We start from the raw sequence: 27,018 nt of genomic DNA, 5'->3' as shown, positions 1-27,018 counted from the left end.
ACTAGCCGCCTGAGAAACAGTTTCTACCCAAATGCGATTTTGGTTTTAAACGCAGTGTAAGGAGTCCCTATCCATTCTGAAGGAAATCAGCCCTGAGTGCTCACTGGAAGGACAGATCCTGAAGCTGAGGCTCCAAGACTTTGGCCACCTCATGAGAAGAGAAGAAGACTCCCTAGAAAAGAGCCTGATGTTGGGAAAGATGGAGGGCACAAGGAGAAGGGGACGACAGAGAACGAGATGGTTGGATAGTGTTCTCGAAGCTACCAGCATGGATAGGACTCGAACCCATGGCTTCAAGTTGCAAGGAAGAAGAGTTCAACAAAACATCAGGAAGACTTTTCTGAAGGCAAGAGCCGTTTGCCAGAAGAACAGACTCCTCGTGAGATGATGGACTCTCCTTCTTTGAAGGTTTTTAAGCCACCTGACATGGATGCATTAGTTGAGATTCCTACATTGCAGAAAATGATTCACAGATGGTATTTAACTCCAAGTAGACTCACTAAGATGTAGAAGACTGATAAGCGCTGGAGACGTAAGGAGGTTGAGGGAACGTTTTTTCGTATGTGGTGGACCTGTAAAAGGGTAAAAGAGTATTGGGGAATAATTTATAATGAATTGGAAAATTCATTATAAATTCAGAAGGACCTCTCGCAGAACAAGATCACTTGGGTATAAATGAGAGGCGAGATGATCACATGGATGAGAAAGTGTCCTGAATCAGCCGCCGTCAGCTGTTGTTGTTGTTTAGTTGTTTAGTCGTGTCCTACTCTTCGTGACCCCCTGGACCCGAGCACGCCAGGCACTCCCGTCTTCCACTGCCTCCCGCAGTTTGGTCAAACTCATGCTGGTAGCTTCGAGAACACTGTCCAACCATCTCGTCCTCTGTCGTCCCCTTCTCCTTGTGCCCTCCATCTTTCCCAACATCAGGGTCTTTTCCAGGGAGTCTTCTCTTCTCATGAGGTGGCCAAAGTCTTGGAGCCTCAGCTTCAGGATCTGTCCTTCCAGTGAGCACTCAGGGCTGATTTCCTTCAGAATGGAGAGGTTTGATCTCCTTGCAGTCCATGGGACTCTCAAGAGTCTTCTCCAACACCATAATTCAAAAGCATCCATTCTTCGGCGATCAGCCTTCCTTATGGTCCAGCTCTCACTTCCATACATCACTACTGGGAAAACCATAGCTTTAACTATACGGACCTTTGTTGGCAAGGTGATGTCTCTGCTTTTTAAGATGCTGTCTAGGTTTGTCATTGCTTTTCTCCCAAGAAGCAGGCGTCTTTTAATTTCGTGACTGCTGTCACCATCTGCAGTGGTCATGGAGCCCAAGAAAGTAAAATTTCTCACTGCCTCCATTTCTTCCCCTTCTATTTGCCAGGAGGTGATGGGACCAGTGGCCATGATCTTGGTTTTTTTGATGTTGAGCTTCAGACCATATTTTGCGCTCTCCTCTTTCACCCTCATTAAAAGGTTCTTTAATTCCTCCTCACTTTCTGCCCTTATTCTGATTGCCCCTGCTATGAACCTAGCAACCTTTGCTGTTATCTGCTCATTTTGATCTGATAGAAGAAAGGACACTGTGGCAGTGGTTGAGCGCCCTGGGATGGTTAGTACGAGTGGGGTGATGATCTCATTCCTCGGGTCTTTGTAGAGAGTACAGGACAGGAGGATGTGTGCCGCTGTTTCAGTGCTACCATCTCCACAGGGGCAAAGACGTTTCTCAGGCTGGATCTTTTGGAATTGACCCTCAAGTACCGCAGATGGCAAAACATCCAATCTTGCAAGTGTAAAAGCACGTCTGTATTTTGGGATAGTAAGTTTGTGCAGATACGGAGCCAGAGAATCAAAATGGAGAGGTGGAAAATGAACATACCAAGGGCAGAATTTCCTTATAGTGGCCAGGTTGTTCTGATGCTCAATATCTTTTAGACGTTGACCAATTAGACTGTTTGCTTTAGTAGGGCCCATCGTGAGTAGGTGTTGTGGGGATAGGGCACAAGAGTGAAGTTGTTGATAGACGGTTTTAGCATTGTGGGTTAAAACACAGAGCCTAGGACTTGCCGATCAGAAGGTTGGCGGTTCAAATCCCCGCGACGGGGTGAGCTCCTGTTGCTCAGTCCCTGCTCCTGCCAACCTAGCAGTTCGAAAGCACGTCAAAGTGCAAGTAGATAAATGAAACCATATGTAACAAAACCATAAGTCTCATGTTTTCATTTACACTGATCTCCTCTCTGATACCTTTACTTGATATTTCTTGCTTCTTTCTGCTTTCCTTATAGAATCTTTATAAAAAATTAAATCTCTTAAATCCTATACCAATCTTTAACAATTTCAGTTAATCCCTTCACCTCCTCCCTCACAGCCCAGTACTTCACCCATGTGCGATCTTCTTTACCTACTACAGTGGTACCTCGGGTTACATACGCTTCAGGTTACAGACTCCGCTAACCCAGAAATAGTGCTTCAGGTTAAGAACTTTGCTTCAGGATGAGAACAGAAATCGTGCTCCGGCGGCGCAGCTGCAGCAGCAGGAGGCCCCATTAGCTAAAGTGGTGCTTCAGGTTAAGAACAGTTTCAGGTTAAGAATGGACCTCCGGAACAAATTAAGTACTTAACCCGAGGTACCACTGTATTATTTTTGTTATTGTTGTGTTATTCGCTTTATTTGTTATTCCATCCTTGTTATATTATTATCCTATCTCCTTGCGCTTTTTAAACTTTCAAACATACATTCTTGTGTGTGTGTGCGCGTGCTTGTTTTTATTATGTATTTTGCGTTTTCGTCTTGAATTTTTATGTTGTGGAGATGAAGGGTGGTGTGAAAATTTAACGAAATAAAAACTTTCTGCCCGGAAAAAAACTCCGGCAGACTCCTCCATCTCCCCACAAACACCCTCCAACCCGCACAGGCCTTTGGAAAACCTGTGCTTGTTTCACTAACCGCATAAATAGATGTCCCAGTCACTTGCTGTCTCCGCCTAACCTACCTCAAAGGGTTGTTGTGAGGGAGAATTGTCATCATTATAGAAGAGGGGGACCAAGCAAACCACCCTGAAGCACCTGAGATGAAGGAGGAGATGCAAAAACAATGGATAAATAAGAATATTTAAAAGGCATCTGTGTGTGTGTGTGTGTGTGTGTGTGTGTGCACTGCACCGGTTGAATACCTGCCTGCTGAACCACTCTTAAAGCAGCCAGGGCCCAGCTGATCCTTCAACAAAAGGCTTGCTGCCCCACCTTTCTGCATCCCTCCTGCCCTGCGCTGCACCCTCCCTCAACCTGCCCCAACACGCACCTCAGCTCCCACAGAACCTGCCAACACCCCTAGGAACAATCTTTCTCCCAAATCTAGCCCCGCCTGGCCCGGACTCCTGGGTCCTAGCTGCAGCTGCAGAGCCGAGCGGGTGCCCATGGGCCAAAGAGGAACGTTCGGCCCCATACACACATGCCATATTCTAAAGAAAACAGCCACAACCACGCACTCAAAACAAATGAAATACAGTGGTACCTCGGGTTAAGTACTTAATTTGTCCCGGAGGTCCGTTCTTAACCTGAAACTGTTCTTAACCTGAAGCACCACTTTAGCTAATGGGGCCTCCCACTGCTGCCATGCCGCCGGAGCACGATTTCTGTTCTTATCCTGAAGCAAAGTTCTTAACCTGAAGCACTATTTCTGGGTTAGCGGAGTCTGTAACCTGAAGCGAATGTAACCCGAGGTACCACTGTACCGTGAAAATCCCTGAAATGAGAAGTAATCGACTAGAAATATGAAAAATCCTAAACCTTAAATGACCAAAATTCAAAAAAGGGGGTTAAAACTCCCAAAAATTCTGAAATATAATCCTAACTTCAGAATTTTTGGGAGTTTTAACCCCCCTTTTTTGAATTTTGGTCATTTAAGGTTTAGGTTTTTTCTATTTCCTTCTGAGGAAACTGATTAGTTCAGAGAAACGAGGTTTGTAGCCGGCATCCTGTTAAGGCTTTGTACAATTCTAGGTTATTCTAATTTTTTCTTTAAACTTTTTGATTTTTATTATTTAGTTTATTTCTATAATATAATATTTCTAGTCGATTACTTCTCGTTGCAGGGATTTTCACGGTATTTCATTTGTTTTGTGTAATTTCTCGGTTCCGTGACTGTCCTTTTTTTACCACAACCACGCACTCAGCAAGCACCCTGGCGACTGTATCAATCAATCAATCAATCAATCAATCAATCAATCAATCAAATCTTTATTATGGTCATAGACCAGCATAAGAAGGGATTGGGGTGCAATCATTTAGAATCTTACAGATTCTGGAAAGCTAAAAAATATAAAAACAGAAGGTATACCTGAAAGACTGTAAGAATCTAAAAGAAACGGACAGAATCTAAAAGAAGGGTTAAGAACATTGGAGGGATACGGAAGAGCGTAAAAGGTTAGTATATAAAAGACTACAACTATCAGTTTAGAGAGCACTCTGATGGAGTGTTCATTCAATCTAGTTTGTGGCCCAGGTCATCATCTGACGGATTTTGAATGCTGGTGTGCAGAATCTGGCAACGTCGTATGTTGTAGCAGGATTGGTATCTGACAGCAGCAGGGAGGTATAAGATTGTTTTGTGCGCCCTGGATCCTTATGGAGCAGTGGGGAGATGAGCTAATACACATTTTTGTATATCAGAATGAATGAATTTTATTATTACAGTCACAGACCAGTTCCGGCTCACTTACAATATCAGAAAAATCAAAAAACACAACAGGAATACATTGAATTGCAATTGGGTATAACAGAGACAGGGACACGGATGGCGCTGTGGGTTAAACCACAGAGCCTAGGACTTGCCGATCAGAAGGTCGTGGTTCGAATCCCCGCGACAGGGTGAGTTCCCGTTGCTCGGTCCCTGCTCCTGCCAACCTAGCAGTTCGAAAGCATGAAGTGCAAGTAGATAAATAGGTACCGCTCCAGCAGGAAGGTAAACGGTGCTTCCGTATGTTGCTCTGGTTCGCCAGAAGCAGCTTAGTCATGCTGGCCACATGACCCGGAAGCTGTACGCCGGCTCCCTCAGCCTATAAAGCGAGATGAGCGCCACAACCCCAGAGTCAGTCACGACTGGACCTAATTGTTAGGGGTCCCTTTACCTTTACCTTATAACAGAGACAAATCAGACACAGCGGCAGTTAAAAATATATATTAAATCTTGATCACTAAAATATAACCTAAAATTATCATTTAAAACCTTAATTATTTTGGTAGTACAGCTTGTTCCCTTAGTTTTATGGCAGTCGCACGGAATTTGGCCACCCTTAGCGTGATCTCTAGATCCTTGTCCTCTACCCGGAGTTTTAGACATTGAAGTTCGGACCCATTTGGAGATTTTTGTATGACAGGAGTGATAAATACTGAGAGTATATCCCTGTAGAAACGGCAGCATAACAAGACATGAGAGGCAGTTTCTCTATATTGTATAGACACTGGAAAAGCACATGCTATTGTTTCTGTTTGAACCTGGTGACTGTAGTTTGTTAAAGGTGCTGGGAATTGTAGCGTCGCAGAGTGTAAACTACAGTTCCCATGGTTGTTGGTGGAAAATGCGCTTTAAATGTACGTTGTGTACACAGCCTGGGAATGAGTTTAGTCCAGCGGGAGAAAAAGTTTTGCTCAGGACTCTTAGGTTCCATTCTCAAGCTGACGCTCCCCCTAATGATTTATTGGCATCCCTTTCCGCGTGGGATTCTAGGAACTCGCAACAAGTCTTACTGGGACAGTGACTCAGCCTCGCAAGAGTCGTCCTTGGAAAGGAGGAGGATTTATGAGGAGGGAGCAACTTTCGGGAGAAGCGAGGGTGACTTCATTCCGATGAGGCTCACAGTTCTGCGCGGGTCATGGCACCCCAGATTGGGCAACTGGCTGTGGCTCAGGAACGCAGCAGCCGCTCTGAGTGCAGAAGGAAGGCCCCAGGGTTCAATCCTGACTGGAGAGCTGATGCCAGTCAGTGCAGACATTCCCTTCTGGGTGGGCCAGAAGCTGATGACAAACCTAGACAGCATCTTAAAAAGCAGAGACATCACCTTGCCAACAAAGGTCCGTATAGTGAAAGCTCTGGTTTTCCCAGTAGTGATGTACGGAAGTGAGAGCTGGACCATAAAGAAGGCTGATCGCTGAAGAATGGATGCTTTTGAATTATGGTGCTGGAGGAGACTCTTGAGAGTCCCATGGACTGCAAGAAGATCAAACCTCTCCATTCTGAAGGAAATCAGCCCTGCGTGCTCACTGGAAGGACAGATCCTGAAGCTGAGGCTCCAAGACTTTGGCCACCTCATGAGAAGAGAAGACTCCCTGGAAAAGACCCTGATGTTGGGAAAGATGGAGGGCACAAGGAGAAGGGGACGACAGAGGACGAGATGGTGGGACAGTGTTCTGGAAGCTACCAGCATGAGTTTGACCAAACTGCGGGAGGCAGTGGAAGACAGGATTGCCTGGCGTGCTCTGGTCCAGGGGGTCATGAAGAGGCGGACACGACTAACCAACTAAACAACAACAAGGCCCTGTTTGCACTACTACGCCTTTAAGGACTCTTCTTTCCCCTCAAAGCATTCTGGGTGCTGTAGTTCGTTAAAGGTCGCTGGGAGTTGTAACTCTCTGAGCAGGTGAACTACAGTGCCCAGAATTCTCTGAGGGGAGAAATGTACTCTGGATGCGTTTTAAAGGCACAGTGTTGTATTCACAGCCTGGTTTTTTGCACACACAAACACTTTTCTCTTATCCGCCCTCCAGGGAAGCAAGAGGCTTTACGAGAATACGAAGGAACCTCCCAGCCAGATAAGCATCTTTCCACGTTGTTGTATTTACTTATTACCGACACTTCACCCAGGTTGCAACATTAACATACATTAAAAGCAGTTTAAAACAAGTTGCCTCCATAAAAACAAAGTAATGTTTATTGGATTTTATTGCGCTAGCCAAAGGCCAGGGCAACATATAAAGAAATCAATAGGAGGTTGAAAAAACCACAGCGGTCGCTACATATGCAGTGAAACTACAGTCAAATCTACCAAATATTTCTTATTACACAGAATAAAAATCAATTCTCAAATAAAATGTGCAAATTAGATCTCAGAGTCCCTTTTGTAAATGACCCATCCAGTTCATTCTTCCTAGGTAAAGGTAAAGGGACCCCTGACCATTAGGTCCAGTCTCGGACGTCTCTGGGGTTGCTGCACTCATCTCGCTTTATTGGCCGAGGGAGCCGGCGTACAGCTTCCGGGTCATGTGGCCAGCAGGACTAAGCCGCTTCTGGCGAACCAGAGCAGCGCACGGAAACGCCGTTGACCTTCCCGCCAGAGTGGTACCTATTTATCTATTTGCACTTTGACATGCTTTCAAACTGCTAGGTTGGCAGGAGCAGCAACGGGAGCTCACCCCGTTGTGGAGATTCGAACCACCGACCTTCTGATTGGCTCTGTGGTTTAACCCACAGCGCCACCCACGTCCTAGGTAATGGCAAATGTCCTCTACGTGTGGTTGCCCACACAGACAGAATAAAAGGCATGTATGAGGGAGATCTGGCTGGTTGATACAAAATAAGGTGGGTTAAAAAAACACCAGCAACATAGAATTGCAGAGTTGGAAGGTATCCTGGGGTCATCTAGTCCAACCCCCTGCAATGCAGGAATCTCAACTAAAGCATCCACAGCAGATGGCAGGGGCGCCAACTCCAGGGGGGCCGGGGGGGTGGGCACCCACAATTTTTTTGTTGTGGGTGCCCAGCCTCCCCCCCTCCGCTGCCAGCTGGCTGCCACCGCCTTGATAATTTTTGTTGCCCTTTTCTGAACGTTTTCCAGCTGAACGATATCCGCTTTCAGTTGAGGCAACCAGAACCCTACACGGTATTCCTGATGTTCTTATACTGTAGATTTGTATTCAGCGGGTCTCCTAGGCTCGGCTTTTTTCACGTGCATGTGCAAAGTGTCGCCCGCTCTGGTGCCACCGCAGGAAATCTGGTTGCAATAAATGATTAGAAACACAGAGGATTAGAGGGTCCCAAATTCAATCACCGGCCTGACAGTTGACTTTCTATTTCTAATAATAAATGATTTTATTATGGTACTCTTATTATTTAGACACATCTTTGTACACAAGAGAGACTTCAGTGCCAGAACTCGCCTCTGAAGTCAAATCCACACCCACACACTGGGAATCCTGCGAACTGCAGTCCACCCCTCGCAGAGCTACAATTCCCAGCACCCTTAACAAACTACACTTCCCAAAATTATTTTTTGGGAAGGGTGGAGATGTGTTGTAGAGCCATGATAGACTTGGGGTTTTTTTAATGTTGTTTTAATTCTATTTGCGTTTGTGGCTTTTTTTAAAAAACAACAACATGTTTTTAACTCTTTGAGTTTTTCTCTGCACGGTTTTAACTTCCTTGGCCTGGAGCAGCGGTTCTCAACCTGTGGGTCCCCAGATGTTGTTGAACTACAACTCCCATCACTCCCAGCTAGCAAGGCCGGAGCTCAGGGATGATGGGAGTTGTAGTCCAACAACATCTGGGGACCCACAGGTTGAGAACCGCTGGTGGAGGAAAGGCAGGATGCAAAATACGGATGAGGGCCGTGCGCGCATTTCTGGGGAAGCCTTGTACCCGCCACACACACACCCTTTTCTCCTTGCAGACCCAGAGCGGGGGCAGCCAGTTCATCCCCTCCTGCTTGCCTCCCCCTTGACTCACCCTGGTGGGCACCGTGCCAGATCCCCACATGCCCAGAGAAGAGGACGCTTCCCTCTTCCCCCGTGGTGCAAGAGGTGCCTTTCCCTCCCCGGATATTTCTCATAGTTGTGACACCCAACCCAGGCGGCTCCACCCCGCGCTCCTGACAGAAGACAGGCGCTGGCAGAGCCCTCTCCACTTCAGAGAGCTCCGGGGAGAAGCAGAGGCCAGACGGGAGCAGCTTGACCTCGGCTGCTGAGCACCAGGTGGGTGCCAGTCCGGGTGCGCCCTCGGTGCCAAGGGGAGAGCGCGCCCTGGCCATGCGCAGGGTCCACAAAGGGGCGCCCAGGGGACCGCGGGTGGGCGCAAAGGATGGCTTCGCCGAGAGTTTGGAAGGAGGGCGCGCCAGGGGGCACGGGAAGGGTGTGGGTGCCAGGGGGCACGGATGGAGCCCCAGGGGTGATGGACCCTCTGGAGGGGCGTCCAGGGATCAGTGGAGGAAAGAGGGACTTTGTTGCACATGCTGTGTTTTGTTGTTTTTTGGGGGGGTGGCGAGAGTGCCGGTGTGGGCGTTGGTGCCAGGAGTGGATGGGCTGTGGGGGTGCTTGGTCCGCGTCGCGGGGAGTTCCGCAGGTCAGTAGGGCGAAAAGAGCGACCTAAAGTGTGTCTGCGCGTTTTAAAAACTCCGGAGAAGTTGGGATAGGTCTCTAGATCTTAAGCACACATTTGAAAGATGGGGTTTGGTTTTTTTTTACGGGGGGAGAGGTGGCCTGAAAGATCAGTGTGGGGGTGAACGTGGGGGGGGGGCAATCGGGACAGGAAAGGACAGGGCAGTCACAGGTGCGAATGGATAAATCTGCGGATGGAGAAGGTTTTTGGGGGAGCTGAAGAAGAGTTGGAGAAAGTGCCTGGAAAGAGACGTGCGTTTTTGGTAAGGCGGGGGGGCGCGCGCATGGAAGACGGTTCAAGAGGGTCTCATGTCGGGGTGGGGGGCAGAATTAATGTCCGGGCTGTGTGGGTGCTGGAGAGGCGAGCAGTGAAAACATTTTGAGGGTTTGGAAGAGGTGACTTTCCCAGTGATGCAATGCTGGGGAGTTTTTTTGGGGGGTGGGGAGGAACTGGGATGGGGTCCAAATGTGTTAGATGACCAGCTTAGGTCAGGACTTTTGGGGCAGAGGTCTCTGGCCCCACTCAGCAGAATGGGCAGTGGATCGCACCCCAAACAAGCGCAATACTGTAATTTGCATTCCTCTCTAATGAGGGACACCCCATAAGCCCATTAAGTTTAGAATCCAATCTTATCCAACTGGGCTGGCTGAGAGGAATCCACCCTCCTTGTTATCCAGTAAGTGAGTTTTTAAAACAGGTGGGCGCCCATTTCAATAGGGAAGGGGGCTTTGGGCCAGAGTTGGGATTTGGGGAGGGGTCTCGAGGGCAGATCAAGGGCTCAGCTTTTTCTAAGATGCTGCCGGCCCGTGTGGACAATACAGGGCAGGATGGAGCGAGAATCCGAATCGGTCTTAAGGACTTCCATCCCAGTTGAATGATGTCAGTTCTGGTTTGGTGGCCGTGATTCCCCGGTGAGGATTTGCAAGTTGTTAGAGACAGGTGAGCCTTGTTTGGGAGGGCGCCTCCCTCTTGATGGGTGCTAGAAAAAGGGCAGGGCAGCGGTGCCAAGGGGCAGAGGGTGCCAGGCGATGCAGATGAGCTGCGAGTGTTGGTGCGGCGAAGGAAATGAATGAGCTGCTAATCTCGGCTGGAGGAATTTGAGACAGAGGAGACATTGCTGGGCTGCGGGCTTTGAAGGTTGAAAATAGGGCTTCCCCCCTCACCTCTCTCTCTCTTTTAAATAGATATTTCTTTTTGATCCTGTAAGTCAGGACAAGGCGGGTAAGGGGACACCTTCGCATTTTGCAAAGATTCCACAAGGACAGCCCTGCAAGGCGGGTTTGGCCAAAATGGAGAGGGACTTGCCCACGGCATTTGGGGATTATTCCACGACTGAACAGGGGATTTCCTTTACAGGAGCCCTATAGAGGGAAGCTTTTAAATATGTGGTGTTTTATTATGTTTCTATATCTGTCGGAAGCCGTTGAAAGGGGCTGGGGCAACCCAGTCAGATGAGGAATAATAATAATAATAATAATAATAATAATAATAATAATAATAATTTTTACTCTGCCCTGTTCTGGAGTGTAGCCCGAAAACAGGCGAAGGGGTGTGCTTGGTAATTTTGGGTATTGTTTATAATGGGATACTTCAAGAAGAGGGCTTTTTGGAAATGGATTTGCAACGGAGGCTGTTTGGAGAGATTCGGAGGCAGCAACATCTCAGAAACCAGGGCCAAATCATTCAGAAGGTCCTAATAATAATAATAATAATAATAATAATAATAATAATAAAATTTATTATTTATACACCGCCCATCTGGCTGGGTTTCCCTAGCCACTCTGGGCAGCTTCCAATAAAGTATTAAAATACAGTAGTCTGTTAAACATTTAAAGCTTCCCTAAACAGGGCTGCCTTCAGATGTCTTCTAAAAGTCTGGTAGTTGTTCTTCTCTTTGACATCTGGTGGGAGGGCGTTCCACAGGCCGGGTGCCACCACCAAGAAGGCCCTCTGCCTGGTTCCTTGTAGGATGTTGCCCTGTCCTGAGTCAGATCATCGGGATCCACCATTGCCTGCTGGGGTGGCAGCAGTGGCTCTCCAGAGTTTCAGATCGGGGTCTCTCCCAGCCCTCGCCAGGGATCCCACCAAAAGGCGGGCGCTGCACCCCTGGGACACAGTCACACGGCAAAGGGAAAGGGAATCCAGCAACAGGAGGGCGTGAGAGCTGATGCAAGCCTTAAGATCTGGAGATCTGGAAGGGGAACAGCTAAAGCAAATACAAATCTACAGCAGAAGAACATCAGGAACACCGCGTAGGGTTCTGGTCGCCTCAACTGAAAACGGATATCATTGAGCTGGAAGACGTTCAGAAAAGGGCAACAAAAATTATTAAGGTGGTGGCAGCCAGCTGGCAGCAGAGGGGGGAGGCTGGGGACCCACAACAAAAAATTTGTGGATGCCCGCCCCCCCGGCCCCCCCGGAGCTGGCGCCCCTGCCATCTACTGTGGATGCTTTAGTTGAGATATCTGACTCAGTTGGTGGTGCAGGGGTTTTGGGGGTGCTGAGGAAGAGGGCAAGCCGTTTTGGAGGAGGGGGCTCTCGGATAACCCCTGAGTTCTTGGGGTTCAGTGTGTTGAGTTTCAGAAAGCTCCTTGCATATTTATTTTTTTAATGGTTCGTTTCTGAATAGATGGGTAAGTTTGTAAGCTGCGGTTTCTGGCCTAGAAGCCCCCGCCGCCTGGTGTGATACCGTGCGTCGAAAGAAACGAACTTTGCACACGCTCAGAAATGCTCTTTTCTTGGGTGAAGTTGCAGTTTCTCTGCTGGGGTTTATTTCTTTATTTCTTCAGTGTGTGTGGATGTGTGGACGGAACTGTACAGCTCCTCTGACCGTCAACATTCACGTTTTATACCGTATTTTATGCTGTTTTTTGTAGCATCAATTAAGTTTGTTGTTAGCCGCCCTGAGCCCAGTTTTCTGAACCGGGAAGGGCTGGGTATAAATAAAAATATATTATTATTATTTATATTATAATATAATATTTAAAAATAAATAAGGCAGCACCCGGACAAAAACGAGATCAGAGCATTTCCTCGGTCGACTTCCACTTTCTGTTCCTCTGTCCTGAGAGAAAAGGAGAGTTCTTGGAAGGGGGCCTCAAAGTTTAGTCCAAAAGCAAGAGAACCGCTTTGACCGGCATCCCTTCTAGCAGGGCTCCTGTGTGGCAGGCAGAAGTTCAACAGAGGCAGATTTTTTCCCCTCCCCAGCTGCACCTGTTAGATTTCTGCCTGCCGTGTCGATGTTTGAAGGCCTTGCGAGAGATTGGGGGGATATGGCAAGCCTGGATCGAGGACCCTGGAGTTCTTTACGAACCTCCACCTGCTGTTGGGAAAAGGATTGCAAGCCAGGACTCCTGGGTTCCCAGATTTGGCCCCGGGGCTTGTTTAGCTGTTGCTTCATTACAGCTAATGGCCCAACCAGAAACTCAGTTTCACCTGCTCCATCCAGCTGAACCGGCAAACCTCACCGTTCGCACACCTTGGCACCATCATTAACTCCACGGAGGCCGTCCCCATTGGCTACCTGGCCAGCAGGTGGGTGGGGCACCCTGGGAGATGAGCAACTTTTTCCTGGGAAGGGATATTCCCAAATCTCCAGTCCTCCCAACGCACACGTAAGTCCCTGGCCTCAGCCGCGCCTCAGCTCCTTCCTGCATTCCAGGCCCTGAGGACGTCCACCTGTTCAGCCACCCGGATGAGAGAGGAAATTAATTCTCTGGATCTCGCCCAGCGCACAAGAGGGCCCCTGAGCATGGGCAGAGTGCTTTTCTTCCCGTGCAGGGGAAACCCAACCTGCAGCAGCCCTCCTCCCCGCCCCTGAGACTCCTGGGCTTGGTGGAACACCGGGAAGCTGCCTTATAACTAAACGGATTCATCCAGGGCAGTGCTGCCTGTTCTGACTGGCAGCAGACTGCAGGACTGCAGGGGGGGGGGTTTGCAGATGCCCAGCCACTGAGCCAGGGATGCGGGTGGCGCTGTGGGTTAAACCACAGAGCCTAGGACTTGCCAATCAGAAGGTCGGCGGTTTGAATCCCTGCAACGGGGTGAGCTCCCGTTGCTCGGTCCCTGCTCCTGCCAACCTAGCAGTTCGAAAGCACGTCAAAGTGCAAGTAGATAAATAGGTACCACTCCGGCGGGAAGGTAAACGGTGTTTCCGTGCGCTGCTCTGGTTCGCCAGAAGCGGCTTAGTCCTGCTCGGCCAGGAAAGCGAGATGAGCGCCGCAACCCCAGACTCGGCCACGACTGGACCTAATGGTCAGGGGTCCCTTTACCTTTACCTAGCCACTGAGCCGCAGCCCTTGTTGAAGAAGACAAACACTGGGCTGCTGCTAAATGGACTTCCATCTTGATGCACCCCTAAGTCATAGTTGGAAGGGACCCCTAGTCCATCCCCTGCAATGCAGGAATCTCAGCTAAAGCATCCATGCTTAAAAACCTGCGAGGAAGGGCACAGACACAGTTGGGCACTTGATTGCCACAACAACTCCCAGGTGCTTGAAACAGAGTCCAGCCCAGCACCTTAGGGAGTCCCTGAATTAATATCTTGCGAAATGCGTCTTTGTAGATAAGGGTGTTCCTATTTCTTCCTTGCCGACGTTCATCAAGGCTGCCACAAACTGCTTGTTAGCTTTCAGGTCGGCATAGGAAACCTTCGGCCAAGGACTCTGCGGTGTCACCCAAAGTGGCCTGGGCAGGATGTGTGCAAGGCAGAGGTATTTCAAGCATGCTACTTGGTGGTCATGGGAACAAGCTCTTATAGATAGCGGCGTTCCCAGCCGGCTGAGTGGAGGTTTAGAGAAAAAGGCAACCGAGCAATGGGAGGGAATGAGAGAGGTGCGTAAATATCTCCCACAATGCCGAAACTCGCAGACATCCAGCGAAGCTGAATGTTGGGAGATTTGGGCCTCACAAAGCAAAGTCTTTCTTCGCCTGGTTGAGCTGCAGAACTCACTGCCACTGGACACAGTGATGGCCACTCACTCAGATGGGCTTGAAAAGAGGATTGGCCTTAGGGAGAGAGAGAGAGTGCTCAGGAATGGGGATCTGGCTGGCTGCTGTGAGGACAGAATGCTGGATACGTATTTATTTATTTCAGTCAAGAACCAGTTGAGATGCTGGACTTGATGGGCCTTTGGCCTGATCCAGACTCCAGACACTCTATATATTAATTCTGAGCCTCTCCCATCCACTCCCATTGCCCCATGCTGCATGGTCCATGCTACCTAAGGCGTCGTTTGAGAAATATTTGGCCCCATCATATGGAAAATAAGGCTACCACCCTAGACAGCTATCCCAGATCGGAGGACACAGAGCTCTGAATACTAGCCGTTGACCATGGAGCAGCAGAAATAACAGGTTATTGCTCTCGCTCTCCTGCTTCCGGGCTTCCCAGAGGCATCTAGGTGAGCCACTCTTTAGGCCTTTGGCTTGTTCCAGCAGATTGTAAGCTCCTTGGGGCAAGCTACTCTTGCGCTCGGCGAAGCTGATAACAGCCCTATGGAAACAAACAAGGATAAAGATGTAAATTCCCGTGTGTGCCGTCCTTAAGGGACCTGGGCCACCTTCTCCCTTGCTCCCAGGCTCAACATGCTGGTTTCGAGCGAGGCATCCTTGATCCAGCCTTGCCCCAAATGGTGCAACCTCCAGGGGGACCACAACTCCCATCTTGAGGGCGCCAGGTTGGGGGACGCTGTATTTCTCTTAGGAACCTGCCTGTTGATGGAGGTGAGCCCCCAGAAATCCGGTGCTTCCACCTCTGGAAAGCACCGGAAAGGAGCTTCCACCTTTGGAAGTGGGTGGCTCCCAGATGCGGGGCCTTCTTTATGGTGGCACCCCAGCTTTGAGTTCCACTAACACGCGCCTACGAGGGAATGGTTGTAATGTTTCCATAGTGCCGTCTCGGTTGTCTTTTGGGCGTCAGGAACAGTCTCCTGTGTTTACACTTTCCAAAGCGAGTAAAATTGTTTACTTAATCATTATGGATATTGCTTTTTAACGCCACTTGAGCAGCAGGTTTTACGATGCCTCATTATGTTAACAGCCAGCTGCGGTTTTAATTGTCAACAGGTTTATCATTTTTAGCTTTTCGCTGGGGTTGTGCCAGGTGTTCTGAAGGCAGCGCGGAAGAGCAGAAAGGTCTAAAACGAACAAATAAATTACATTTCGGGGGGCAGGAATATTCCACCCAGACCCGAGCCTTGACCTTTCCGTGTGTGGATAGTTTTCGGGAAAGGATGGACAGGGCAGCGTCAAAAAGCTGTGGCGAAAGGCAGACCCGCACCGGTAGAGCAAGAGACTCTTAACCTCCGGGTTGTGGGTTCGAGTCCCGCGATGGGCAAAAAATCCCTGCATTGTAGGGGGTTGGACTAGATGACCCTTGGTGTCCCTTCCAGCTCTACAAATCCATGATCGCTGGGTGCAAAATAATAATAATAATAATGAATTTTATTTATATCCCGCCCTCCCCAGCCAAAGCCGGGCTCAGGGCGGCTAACAACAATAAAATAGTACAACATTCTAAAATCATTTCATTATAAAATTAATTCAACTCAAATTGATGGCAACCATTAGGCTAAAGTTCTGTGAAGATTGCCAAAGGAGGGAGTCAGGCTGTGCCCTGACCAAAGGCCTGGTGGAACAGCTCTGTCTTGCAGGCCCTGCGGAAAGATGTCAAGTCCCGCAGGGCCCTAGTCTCTTGTGACAGAGCGTTGCACCAGATCGGGGCCACAGCCGAAAAAGCCCTGGCTCTGGTTGAGGTCAGCCTAAACTCTCTGTCGCCTGGGACCTCCAAGATGTTTTTGTTTGAAGACTGTAAGTTCCTCTGTGGGACATACCAGGAGAGGCGGTCCCGTAGGTACGAGGGTCCTAGGCCGTATAGGGCTTTGAAGGTTAAAACCAGCACCTTAAACCTGATCCTGTACTCCACCCGGAGCCAGTGCAGCTGGTATAGCACCGGGTGAATGTGATCTTGAAGCGAGGACCCCGTAAGGAGTCTTGCCGCAGGAGTGGGTTTGTAAAAACAGCACTCGTTGCAGGATCAGCTTGGGACAATAAAAAGCAAGGCGTGTGTTGTGCAGGTGGCATCGCACGAAAGGCTTGCAAAAGAAACCTTGTCCGTAGAGAGCAGCTACCAGTCAGTGTAGACAGCACAGGATAGGGTGGATCAATGGCCTGACTTATCTAAGCATAGCGTGCTCTGGCAGGCAGCAGCACCCCAAGCCCTCAGGCAGAGGCCTGTCACCACCCCTGGCTATCTGGTCCTCTGGATGTTGACCCACCCAACTCAGAACAGTTCTTGTTGTTCCTGTGAGGTTTATCGCCCCCCTTTCCCCCTAAGCTATTATTCTTGGGAGCTGTATTTCAGACAGGCCCTTCCTGGAGATAACAGGGATTTCAACAGGGACCTTTCACCCTTCCACTTTCCTGCAGCCTCTTCCCAAAGTCCTGTTTTCGACATGCAGGGAATTACCCAAGGCCTTGAACGGAGCCAATTCCAGCTTTACGAAAGCGTTTCTGAATTGTTCTTTCTCTTTCGCCATCCCGGCTGGGCGCAAGGACCTTCTGCCTCCTCTTCCCAACTCCTGACATCCCTCCCTTCCTCCTTTGAAACATCTGTCCACATCTGGAGTGATGTCAGCTAGAGCAGAGGGCAGACGGGCAGAGGTCGCCCGGTATGTTCTGGGGCACCCGCCCAGCCCTATTTTTGACCCTCGGATTTCGACATCCAGAGATGAGGGCCCTCTTGTCCAAAGTCACCGGACAGCACCGCTGAGTCAGGAAATATTACACGCGAAAATGGAAGGGAGCCTGGAAAACAAAACAAAAACCCCAGGGATTAAGAGGTTGGGCACTGGATTTCAAGGAGGGAAATTCCAGGGTGTCTGGCTTTCTTTGCGGGGAGGGTCTGGGTCAGCACAGCCAAGATTTCGGGTTTCCCCCTAGACACATTCTTAGAAATGAGGTGGAAGAAGGAGAGAGGGTCATAGCTCAGTGACAGAGCACCTTCAAAGCCACTTGCTTCCTGCAAAGAATTCTGGTGACCGTGGTTTGCTGGGAACTGTAGCGCTGTGGCAGATAAACTACAGTTCCCAAGGTTCTTTGGAGGGGCGTTGTCTGCTTTAAATGTACACTGTGTCCACAGCCTGTGAGCATTATAGCCAGGGATTCATAAAGCCAGGATCCTGCCTTCTCCAATCTGGTGCCCTCCAGATATTTTTGTCCAGGGGTCATCAACCTACGGCCCATAGGCCACAAGCAACCCACAGGGGTCATTTTACCAGCTCACGAGCTGCCCCCAAACTGAGCTGCCCACTTGATGAGTCCCCGCGCACTGTGCAGACGCCAGAATCCGGCCCACAGAGGGGGCTCCGCGGCAGTGAACCGGCCCAGGCAAGGTAAGCCTTGCCGACCCCTGTTTTAGTCTATAGCAGGGGTCAGCAAACTTTTTGAGCAGAGGGCCGGTCCACTGTCCCTCGGACCTTGTGAGGGGCCGGACTATATTTTGGGAAGAAAAAAAATGAACCGATGCCTATGCCCCACAAATAACCCAGAGATGCATTTTAAATAAAAAGCACACATTCTACTCATGTAAAACACCAGGCAGGCCCCACAAATAACCCAGAGATGCATTTTAAATAAAAGCACACATTCTACTCATGTAAAACACCAGGCAGGCCCCACAAATAACCCAGAGATGCATTTTAAATAAAAGCACACATTCTACTCATGTAAAACACCAGGCAGGCCCCACAAATAACCCAGAGATGCATTTTAAATAAAAGCACACATTCTACTCATGTAAAACACCAGGCAGGCCCCACAAATAACCCAGAGATGCATTTTAAATAAAAGGACACATGTAAAAACACGCTGATTCCCGGACCGTCCGCAGGCTGGATTTAGAAAGTGATTGGGCCGGATCCGGCCCCCAGACCTTCGTTTGCCTACCCATGATCTATAGCAACCCCAGGCGGCATGGCCACAAGGGCTGTCCAGGGACTGGTCTTGGTCGAAAGAGAACGTCTGTCCTTCTGGTACCCTCCTCCCAGAACATTTAAGACGGCCTTGCCTAGCCTAGTCCCTATCCAGATGTTTCCAACTGCATCCATGCTGGCTGGAGCTGATGGGAGTTGCAGATTAGAACATCTGGGGAAGCACCCAGTTGCCAAAAAACAGGTTTAGATTGAACAGGGAGACTGTGGTCTTGGATTCCACAGTCCTCTGGGATGGGAACAGTTGTTTTTTGCAGATTAGAATGAGGCCAGAGATGGCTTACAGGGTCGCCAATTTTGCCAATCCAGTGCTTTGCACTACAACTCCCCTCAGCACCCCCCCAAAAAAACCCCAGGAGGGCACCAGGTTGGCAAACGTTGTGCTTGAACCGGTGGATCTCCAGTGTCAATAGACTCTGGGGCCACAGACACACCATATATTTAGAGCACCGTGACACCGCTTTAAACAGTCATGGCTTCCCTCAAAGAATTATGGGAGCTGGCGCCGAGAGTTGTCAGGAGACCCCGCTCGCAAAACTACAATTCCCAGTGCTCCCTGTGAAGAGGAATTTGAAAAATAATTATATTTTATTCTTTTTTTCCATATGGAATACATTTGTTACTCAACAATTATATTCCAATTCAACCAAACTAGTCACTTTCCGTGCTCACCCAACATCGATTTTCATAACCCAAATTACATACGATTGCATTTTAAGGTTCTAATTTCCTCCTCTCCAGCATGTTTATTAATATCGCCTGCTATTTTCTTGCACTTCAAACCCCGTTGTGGCCTTCACGCATGGGAATTAACTTTTAATATAGACTAGGAAAGGTTTCCGGTCTTCTTTGAAAGATTTCAAATTTGTATATTCTTTCAGTGCCGTCAGTTTTGCCATCTTCCGTGAAGAGGGGTTGACTGGTCGTCCACTCTGGGAATTGTAGTTTGGGGAGGCGCTTTTAAATGTATGGCCTGAGTGAGGCCTGGTGGTCAAGGATGACAGTCGGAGACAGGGTGGATTTGATTTAAATGAAATCAATTTAAATCACTAGTCAGTAAGACTTGATTTAAATCACAGATATTTTTACAGAAAGGCTCATTCTTGCTGGTATCACCTTAATATTTACAACCAGGTGAAGGTTTCCTTTTCGGAATAATACATTTTCAGAGTAAAATTACAGATTTGGTTATACTCTTAGAAATGCATCGACCAATCATTATGAAATTATTGTGAGGTTTAATAAGTTAACTGTTTATAGTTGGACAACTTTTCTGCTGCACCTTCTTGGAAGGAGAAAAATAATCATTTCCTTAGTAACAGTTTAAACGATTTATTTAACTAAAACAATAACATTATAGCATATGTATTCATGTTGGTTAACTGATGTGGTTAAACGATTTTTTAAAAAAGAAACAACCTTAAGTTTTAGCAAACATGAAAAACTTGAAACAAATCCTTATTTCCTGATGAATAGCCTTTGGACTATAATGTAACTTAAATAGAAAACTATCTTTAGAAGAGCGGCAGATGAAGATGATGGAATATGCAGAACTGGCAAAGCTGACTAGGAAATTCTGAAACCAGAGTGATCAAGCTTTCCAAAAAGACTGGAGTAAATTTGTACATTTGAAGGATAATTGTAAACACAGAACTACACTAGCAGAGTTGAATTAACAAGACTTGTAATGTTAATGAGTATTACCTTTTTATATCTATTTAAAATTTGGGATCAATGGAGTATGTGAAATGTAAATTGGAAGAGGCACAAATGCTATGATATAGGAATGAATTATGAAAACCATGGGAGGGAGGGGAGTCGATTAGCTCGTAAGAGCAAGAAGTAAAGTTAATAACAAGGTTGTATTTAAATACTATAAAATGGAAATTAAAAAATATATATATTATTTAAAAAAATAGAAAGATTTTTCCTCCAAAAGCATTTTATTTTAAAAAACCAATTTAAAGGAAAAAAATCCAATTTGTTAAAACAAATTTTTAAAAAAATCTTTGATTTTTTTTTTATCCACCTGGGTTGGAGATCTATCAGTCTGCAAAGAAAAGCTGTGAAAGAAAGCCGAGAGAGCAGATTGGAACGCAGAGGGGAATATCGCTTTAAAGAAGGGCTTGGCCCTTCAAATGACTCTCACCTGGGCAGCATCTTCTGGCCATATAATCCTAGGTTTTCAGAGGCTGGGGAGAACACCCACAGGAAGTGACAAAGGTGGCTTAAAAATGAATGGCAGAGCTGGTGTTTAGCAGCGTCCCAGCCCTGGATAAGAATGTAGAAAGAAGCCAGGCTTGATGATGGAAGAGGCTTTAGAATAGAGTCATACTCTCACTCGATTTATTTGTGTACCAATCCGTTTCCCTGGCTGCCAGGAGGAAAGCCAGGCTTTGTGGTTTCGGCTGGTGGCAGCCTGGGGTGGTTGCCACATTTTGTTTCTGGCACGGTGCCTGTGCTCTTGACAGAGGCGTGGCAGTCCCACATTCAACAGGCAGTGTGGCAAATTGGGGGAAACACCCCCTGTTGAATTCTGGAATTCCATGCCTTCCGTCCAAGTTATGAGAACCAATTTTTTTCCCCCAGGCTGAGCCTTAGAAGTTTGAAAACCAGGACTTCTGAGTTGTCTAAGCTGGGAGGGAGTCTTCGCAGGTGGAGCAAAGAGGAACTCTGATTCCAAAACTGCAAAAAGATTGCTGTGTTTCTTCTGCAGATGGGAGGAAGTTTTATTCTCTGTTAATTAATATTAATTAGCGATTTGGTTGACCATCTGATAAGGGACCTCGCGTGTCAAAATGGGAAAAGTTAATTCAATATGCGTGCAGGAATTGATGGATGGATGTTGCGATGTTCTGTAAGGTTTGAAGATAAACTAGAATTAATTGGGGAATATGATGGGGAGGGCGCGCGGGAAGTCAGATTTGGGGGAGAAATGTTAAATTTGTTCTGATTTGGGAAAACGTTAAATTTGTTTTGATTTAATTTGTTTTCATTAGTGACCAATTTGTTTAAAAAAATTGAAAATCAATAAAAAAAGATTTGCCAAGAGAACTAGGATCGCAAGCTCTGGCATCTAATTCTAGTTTTGGAAGGGAAAATTGGGGAGGAAGCTGTGGGTCCCCGCCCCCCCCCCTTGCATGGCGGTTCTGTAGAATAAGTCCTGCCTCGGCCAAGGTGCTATCGGATAGTAAGGAAGACCCACCATTGCTGAAGGAGATATGGGGTTACTGTCCCAGGCGCTGTGTCAGCCTCTATCCTGGGGCCTAGTAGTCAGTTACGGATGTGATGACTCTCCAGAATGCCCATTGCATGCTTCCCACACAGTTGCCAGCCTCCCAGCTGAGGAGAAATAGGGTTTTCTACTGCTAAAATGCAGCTGTGTCTGGAGTGGAGTGAATAAAACAGTTGAGTACAGTGGTACCTCGGGTTACAGACGCTTCAGGTTACAGACTCCGCTAACCCAGAAATAGTACCTTTGGTTAGGAACTTTGCTTCAGGATGAGACAGAAATCGCGTGGCGGCAGGTTAAGTACTGAATTCATTCCGGAGGGCCGTACTTAACCTGGAACTGTTCTTAACCTGAAGCACCACTTTAGCTAATGGGGCCTCCTGCTGCTGCCGCGCCGCCGGAGCACAATTTCTGTTCTCATCCTGAAGCAAAGTTCTTAACCTGAAGCACTATTTCTGGGTTAGCGGAGTCTGTAACCTGAAGCGTATGTAACCTGAAGCGTATGTAACCTGAGGTACCACTGTACTTAACCCGAGGTACCACTGTAGTAAAAAAGGTAAAGGGACCCCTGACCATTAGGTCCAGTCGTGGCCGACTCTGGGGTTGCGGCGCTCATCTCGCTTTACTGGCCGAGGGAGCCGGTGTACAGCTTCCGGGTCATATGGCCAGCAAGACTAAGCCACTTCTGGCGAACCAGAGCAGCGCACGGAAACACTGTTTACCTTCCCGCCGCAGTGGTACCTATTTATCTGCTCGCACTGGTGTGCTTTCGAACTGCTACGTTGGCAGGAGCAGGGACCGAGCAACAGGAGCTTACCCCGTCGTGGGGATTCGAACCGCCGACCTTCTGATCGGCAAGCCCTAGGCTCTGGTTTAACCCACAGCGCCACCTGCGTCCTACCACTGTAGTACAGACTTGAAATTCTGCCCCCCCCCCGAGCTACAGTGCCCCTAGTGCCGGGAAACGGCGTTGCATTCACGGTTTCTTCTCTTCCTTCTCTGCAGACAAGATGCCGGTGGCAGACACTCGCGGGGACGCGGGGCGATGGACCAATGTCAGTTACCGCGTGCGGCAGCCCAACCAGCCGGAGACCGGGCCCAGGAGGAAGAAGAGGAATTGGTTCCACAAATGCTGCGCCTGCTGCTCAGGCCAGGGGGACGACGACTGGGGTCCCTCGCCCGGGGAGGTCCCAGGAGCACGTCGAGAGCCCGTTATCCGAGGTGAGATCTTGGGCAAGGATGTGCGAGACACTTGCCAGGCGAGAGAGCCGGGGTCAAATCAAAAGAATGTGCAGAGTGTGAAGACGTGTTTATTTATTTATTAAATATTAATTTTTATTAATTTTTCAACATATCATTTTCAACAGTAATTCAACATACTTTCATATCTTATACCATTTATTTTTACTTCCATCAATCACATCTGAAAATTTTCCAATCTATTCACTTAATATACATTTCTTTTTTTCCTTTTTTTAAAAGATGTTTATTCATTTTTCATTTTTGTTCACTACATACATCTCAAATTCTTAACATTTACTATATATTCCTTCCTCCCTCCCCTCCAAAAGTACCCCCAACTTTCGTTTCTGGTTTGTTTCTATTTTCACCCACTTTGCTATCGTTCAACAGAAAAAGTTATTAATAACATAACATCGAACCTTAAAAACATAAAAATAAAATTAAATACATCATCTTATTTCACTGTCTTCCAAACATTTTCTGGTGCTAATAATGTGGATGTTTATTTAAATCCTGCCATCAAGTCTATTGCCTTTCTTTGTTTCTGCAAAGATAATATGAATGGTTCCCAATCTTTTTCAAAGTCTCTGTTGTCTTTTTCTCTTAGTCTTTCTGTCATTTTTGCCAGTTCTGCATAGTTCATCAACTTCTCTTGCCATTGTTCTTTAGTTGGTATTTCTCCAGTCTTCCAATTACATTTCTTACTTCCACTATTACATTTAAATCTCATAACTAATATCTCTATCCTTTCTGTACTTTGCAACGTTTCATATGTTTTCCCTTACAAAACTTCTTGTAGTCCTACTAGCGTAATTTGTTGATTACAGTTGCTCTTCAAATAGTTCGTATATTTCTTCCAATCTTCTGTGAATCTCTGGTCCCGCAGGTTTCGAATCCTTCGAATCCTTCATTTTATCTAATTCTGCGTAGTCCATTAATTTTGTCTGCCATTCTTCTTTCGTCGGGATTTCTTCTTGCTTCCGTTTCTGGGCTAACAATACTCTTGCTGCTGTTGTTGCATGTAAAAACAATTTAACATCTTGCCTATTAATATCCGAGTGTGCAGACGTGTTTAAATCTTGCTCATCATCAACCCTTTTAATTTGTATACCGTCCTTCTATCTTACAATACCCAAAGTGGTTTACAAGCTGAAGAAACAAAGAATGTCCACCTTATAACAATCTAACGCAAGACAAAAATGTGATAATGAAACGTAACTTTAAAATAAGCAACCTACATCAAATAAATTAGCGTTCAACAATCATTAGAATAGCATAGAAGATGAAATATACTCAGAGTCGCAAAGTGATTTCATGCTCTTTATTCAGCTCATAGTGGTGAGGAGGAATGGAAGTTCCCTCAAAGTATCTGCTTTATATACATTATTTACACAATGGGCTGCACATGATTGGCTAATTCCGGAATTCCACTGTAAGCCAATCAGGTTGTGGATTCACTTCTATCTGGAGCATGATTGGGTAGTTCCTGCCAACCAATCATACTGCTGCATTGTTCTAGGGCCAATCAGACTGCTGCATTCTGGACCCTATAGTTCTAGGACCAATCAGACTGCTGCATTCTGAATCCTATTGTTCTAGGACCAATCAGACTGCTGCCTTTTGGATCCTATTGTTCTAGGACCAATCAGACTGCTGCAGTTTGGATCCTATTCAACTCAGTACATAACAGAAGAATAATATCAGCATATAAAAATTAAAGGACGCGGGTGGCGCTGTGGGTAAAAGCCTCAGCGCCTAGGGCTTGCCGATCGAAAGGTTGGCGGTTCGAATCCCCGTGGCGGGGTGCGCTCCCGCTGCTCGGTCCCAGCGCCTGCCAACCTAGCAGTTCGAAAGCACCCCCGGGTGCAAGTAGATAAATAGGGACCGCTTACTGGCGGGAAGGTAAACGGCGTTTCCGTGTGCTGCGCTGGCTCGCCAGATGCAGCTTTGTCACGCTGGCCACGTGACCCGGAAGTGTCTGCGGACAGCGCTGGCCCCCGGCCTCTTGAGTGAGATGGGCGCACAACCCCAGAGTCTGTCAAGACTGGCCCGTACGGGCAGGGGTACCTTTACCTTTACCTTATAAAAATTAAACCGAAATCCACTCTTAACAGTTACAATAAATAATTTCTAAACTACAGTCATCAATAAGACAACGGCAAGCCACAGAGCATAAAATAATACAATCCAAATTGAGAAGCCGGGACTAGAGCCAAGTGAAAGAAGGCCTTGTCTGATGAAGTCTCTCCCCTCTCCTTCTGCACTCTGGTGCAGCTGCACAGATTTTAGGCTTCTCTCGAAGTTTTGAAACTGGAATTTGTAGGAAGGTGTTGATTTTGAAATTCAGCTTTGAGAGAGAGGCTTTAAAACACACATGCTTACAAAAATAGAAGTTCATCTGACTAAAGCAGCCTTCAGCAGCCCAGCGCCATCCAGGTGTTCTAGACTACAACTCCCATGATGGGAGGTGTGGCCCAGAACATCTGGATGGTGCCATCATGGGAGGTGTAGCCCAGAACATCTGGACGGCGCCATCATGGGAGCTGTAGCCCAGAACATCTGGACGGCACCATCATGGGAGCTGTAGCCCAGAACATCTGGACGGCACCATCATGGGAGATGTAGCCCAGAACATCTGGATGGCGCCATCATGGGAGGTGTAGCCCAGAACATCTGGATGGCGCCATCATGGGAGCTGTAGCCCAGAACATCTGGACGGCGCCATCATGGGAGGTGTAGCCCAGAACATCTGGATGGCGCCATCATGGGAGGTGTAGCCCAGAACATCTGGACGGCGCCATCGTGGGAGCTGTAGCCCAGAACATCTGGACGGCACCATCGTGGGAGTTGTAGCCCAGAACATCTGGACGGCACCATCATGGGAGGTGTAGCCCAGAACATCTGGACGGCGCCATCATGGGAGGTGTAGCCCAGAACATCTGGACGGCGCCATCATGGGAGATGTAGCGCAGAACATCTGGGTGGCACCATCATGGTAGTTATAGGCCAGAACATCTGGATGGCACCAGGCTGGTGTAAGCGCTGGGGAAAGAGATCTCCCCTCTTGTCTTCTGTAATAAAATTTTATTTATATCCTGCCCTCCCCAGCTGAAGCCGGGCTCAGAGCGGCTAACAACAATAAAACAATAAATAAGGCATTATGCACATGACTGATACTGTTTTGACATGTGAACCTTATTGCCAATATTTTAAGAACCCTTCTCTCTTCCCTGAATGGAGAAATTCACTGGTGATCCTTTAGCAGAATTGTTGGCAATGCATCAGAATAAATTCTGTACCCTTCGATGGGTTTCTGCTGTACTCCTTCCATATGTTTTCAGGGCCTCCCTGTTTCCAACGAAGGAGTCTCGCCAGGCGAGATGTTGACATCGGTCAACGGTGTGATGCGGCAGCAGAAAAAGCTAACACAATTCTGTGCTGCACCAGATCAGGGAAGTCATAGACCTGTTCTGTTCTGCCTTGGCTGGACCCCACCTGGAATATTGTGTCTGGTTCTGGGCGCCACAATTTAAGAAAGATATTGACAAGCTGGAACTTCAGTTCCCTCCAGCTGAGGTGAGGGACTCACTGGCAGAGGTGGGGTGGCCATCTGTCAGAGATTCTGTCTTGTTAATAAATGTAGTCTTATTGATTTCCAATATATAAATTACAAAAGAGAGAGAGAGGTACAGAAACAAAACCCCAACTCTCTCCACTCCAGGACGGATCAATCTGTTATTGATATTTTTAAATTTTTATTTATTTAGTTTTTCAACTTAAAATTTTACAGAGATATATCAAACGTAAATCATAAACACAAGATTCCAAGGAATCTCCTTCCATCCTCCCTTTTGTGGGTCCTATTATTAATCATTTCCTCCCACATCTTTTGTGATCATCCGAACCCTTTACCTCTTCCGTTATGTCCAGAATTCAACCTTAAACTACAAGTGATACTCAACTAACGATTTTAACCGTTAATCTAGTTAAGTTTGCCCAAGTCCAATCTGTGATTTCAGTAGCTGCCATTCTTTAGCATTGCCAGTAAAGTGTTTCAACAAAATTGCCCGCATTATTTGTATTATTTGATGCGTGTATTCTCTTGGTTAATGCCAGCAGTGCCGGATTTATGTATAAGCTAAACAAGCTATAGCTTAGAGCCCCACTCTCTTGGGGCCCCCAAAAAAATTAAAGGAAAA

The 27,018-nt window shown here is 47.4% G+C and overlaps 1 protein-coding gene across 1 annotated transcript in view; it reads left to right on the top strand.

Moving 5' to 3' along the window:
• Positions 1-8,842: 8,842 nt before the first annotated feature.
• TGM1 (transglutaminase 1) overlaps positions 8,843-27,018 on the top strand; it is a 54,866-nt gene continuing 36,690 nt past the window's right edge. Inside the window, exons 1-2 of the mRNA XM_053362794.1 lie at positions 8,843-8,952; positions 22,583-22,798. Coding sequence (XP_053218769.1) covers positions 22,588-22,798 — 211 coding nt within the window. The 5' untranslated portion in view covers positions 8,843-8,952; positions 22,583-22,587. The remainder of the gene's footprint in view (positions 8,953-22,582; positions 22,799-27,018) is intronic.

Source organism: Podarcis raffonei, chromosome 13 (genome assembly GCF_027172205.1).
Source record: "Podarcis raffonei isolate rPodRaf1 chromosome 13, rPodRaf1.pri, whole genome shotgun sequence".
Taxonomy (NCBI): Eukaryota; Metazoa; Chordata; class Lepidosauria; order Squamata; family Lacertidae; genus Podarcis; species Podarcis raffonei.
The sequence above is the reverse complement of the archived record's forward strand: the minus strand, read 5'-3'. Positions and strand labels throughout refer to the sequence as shown.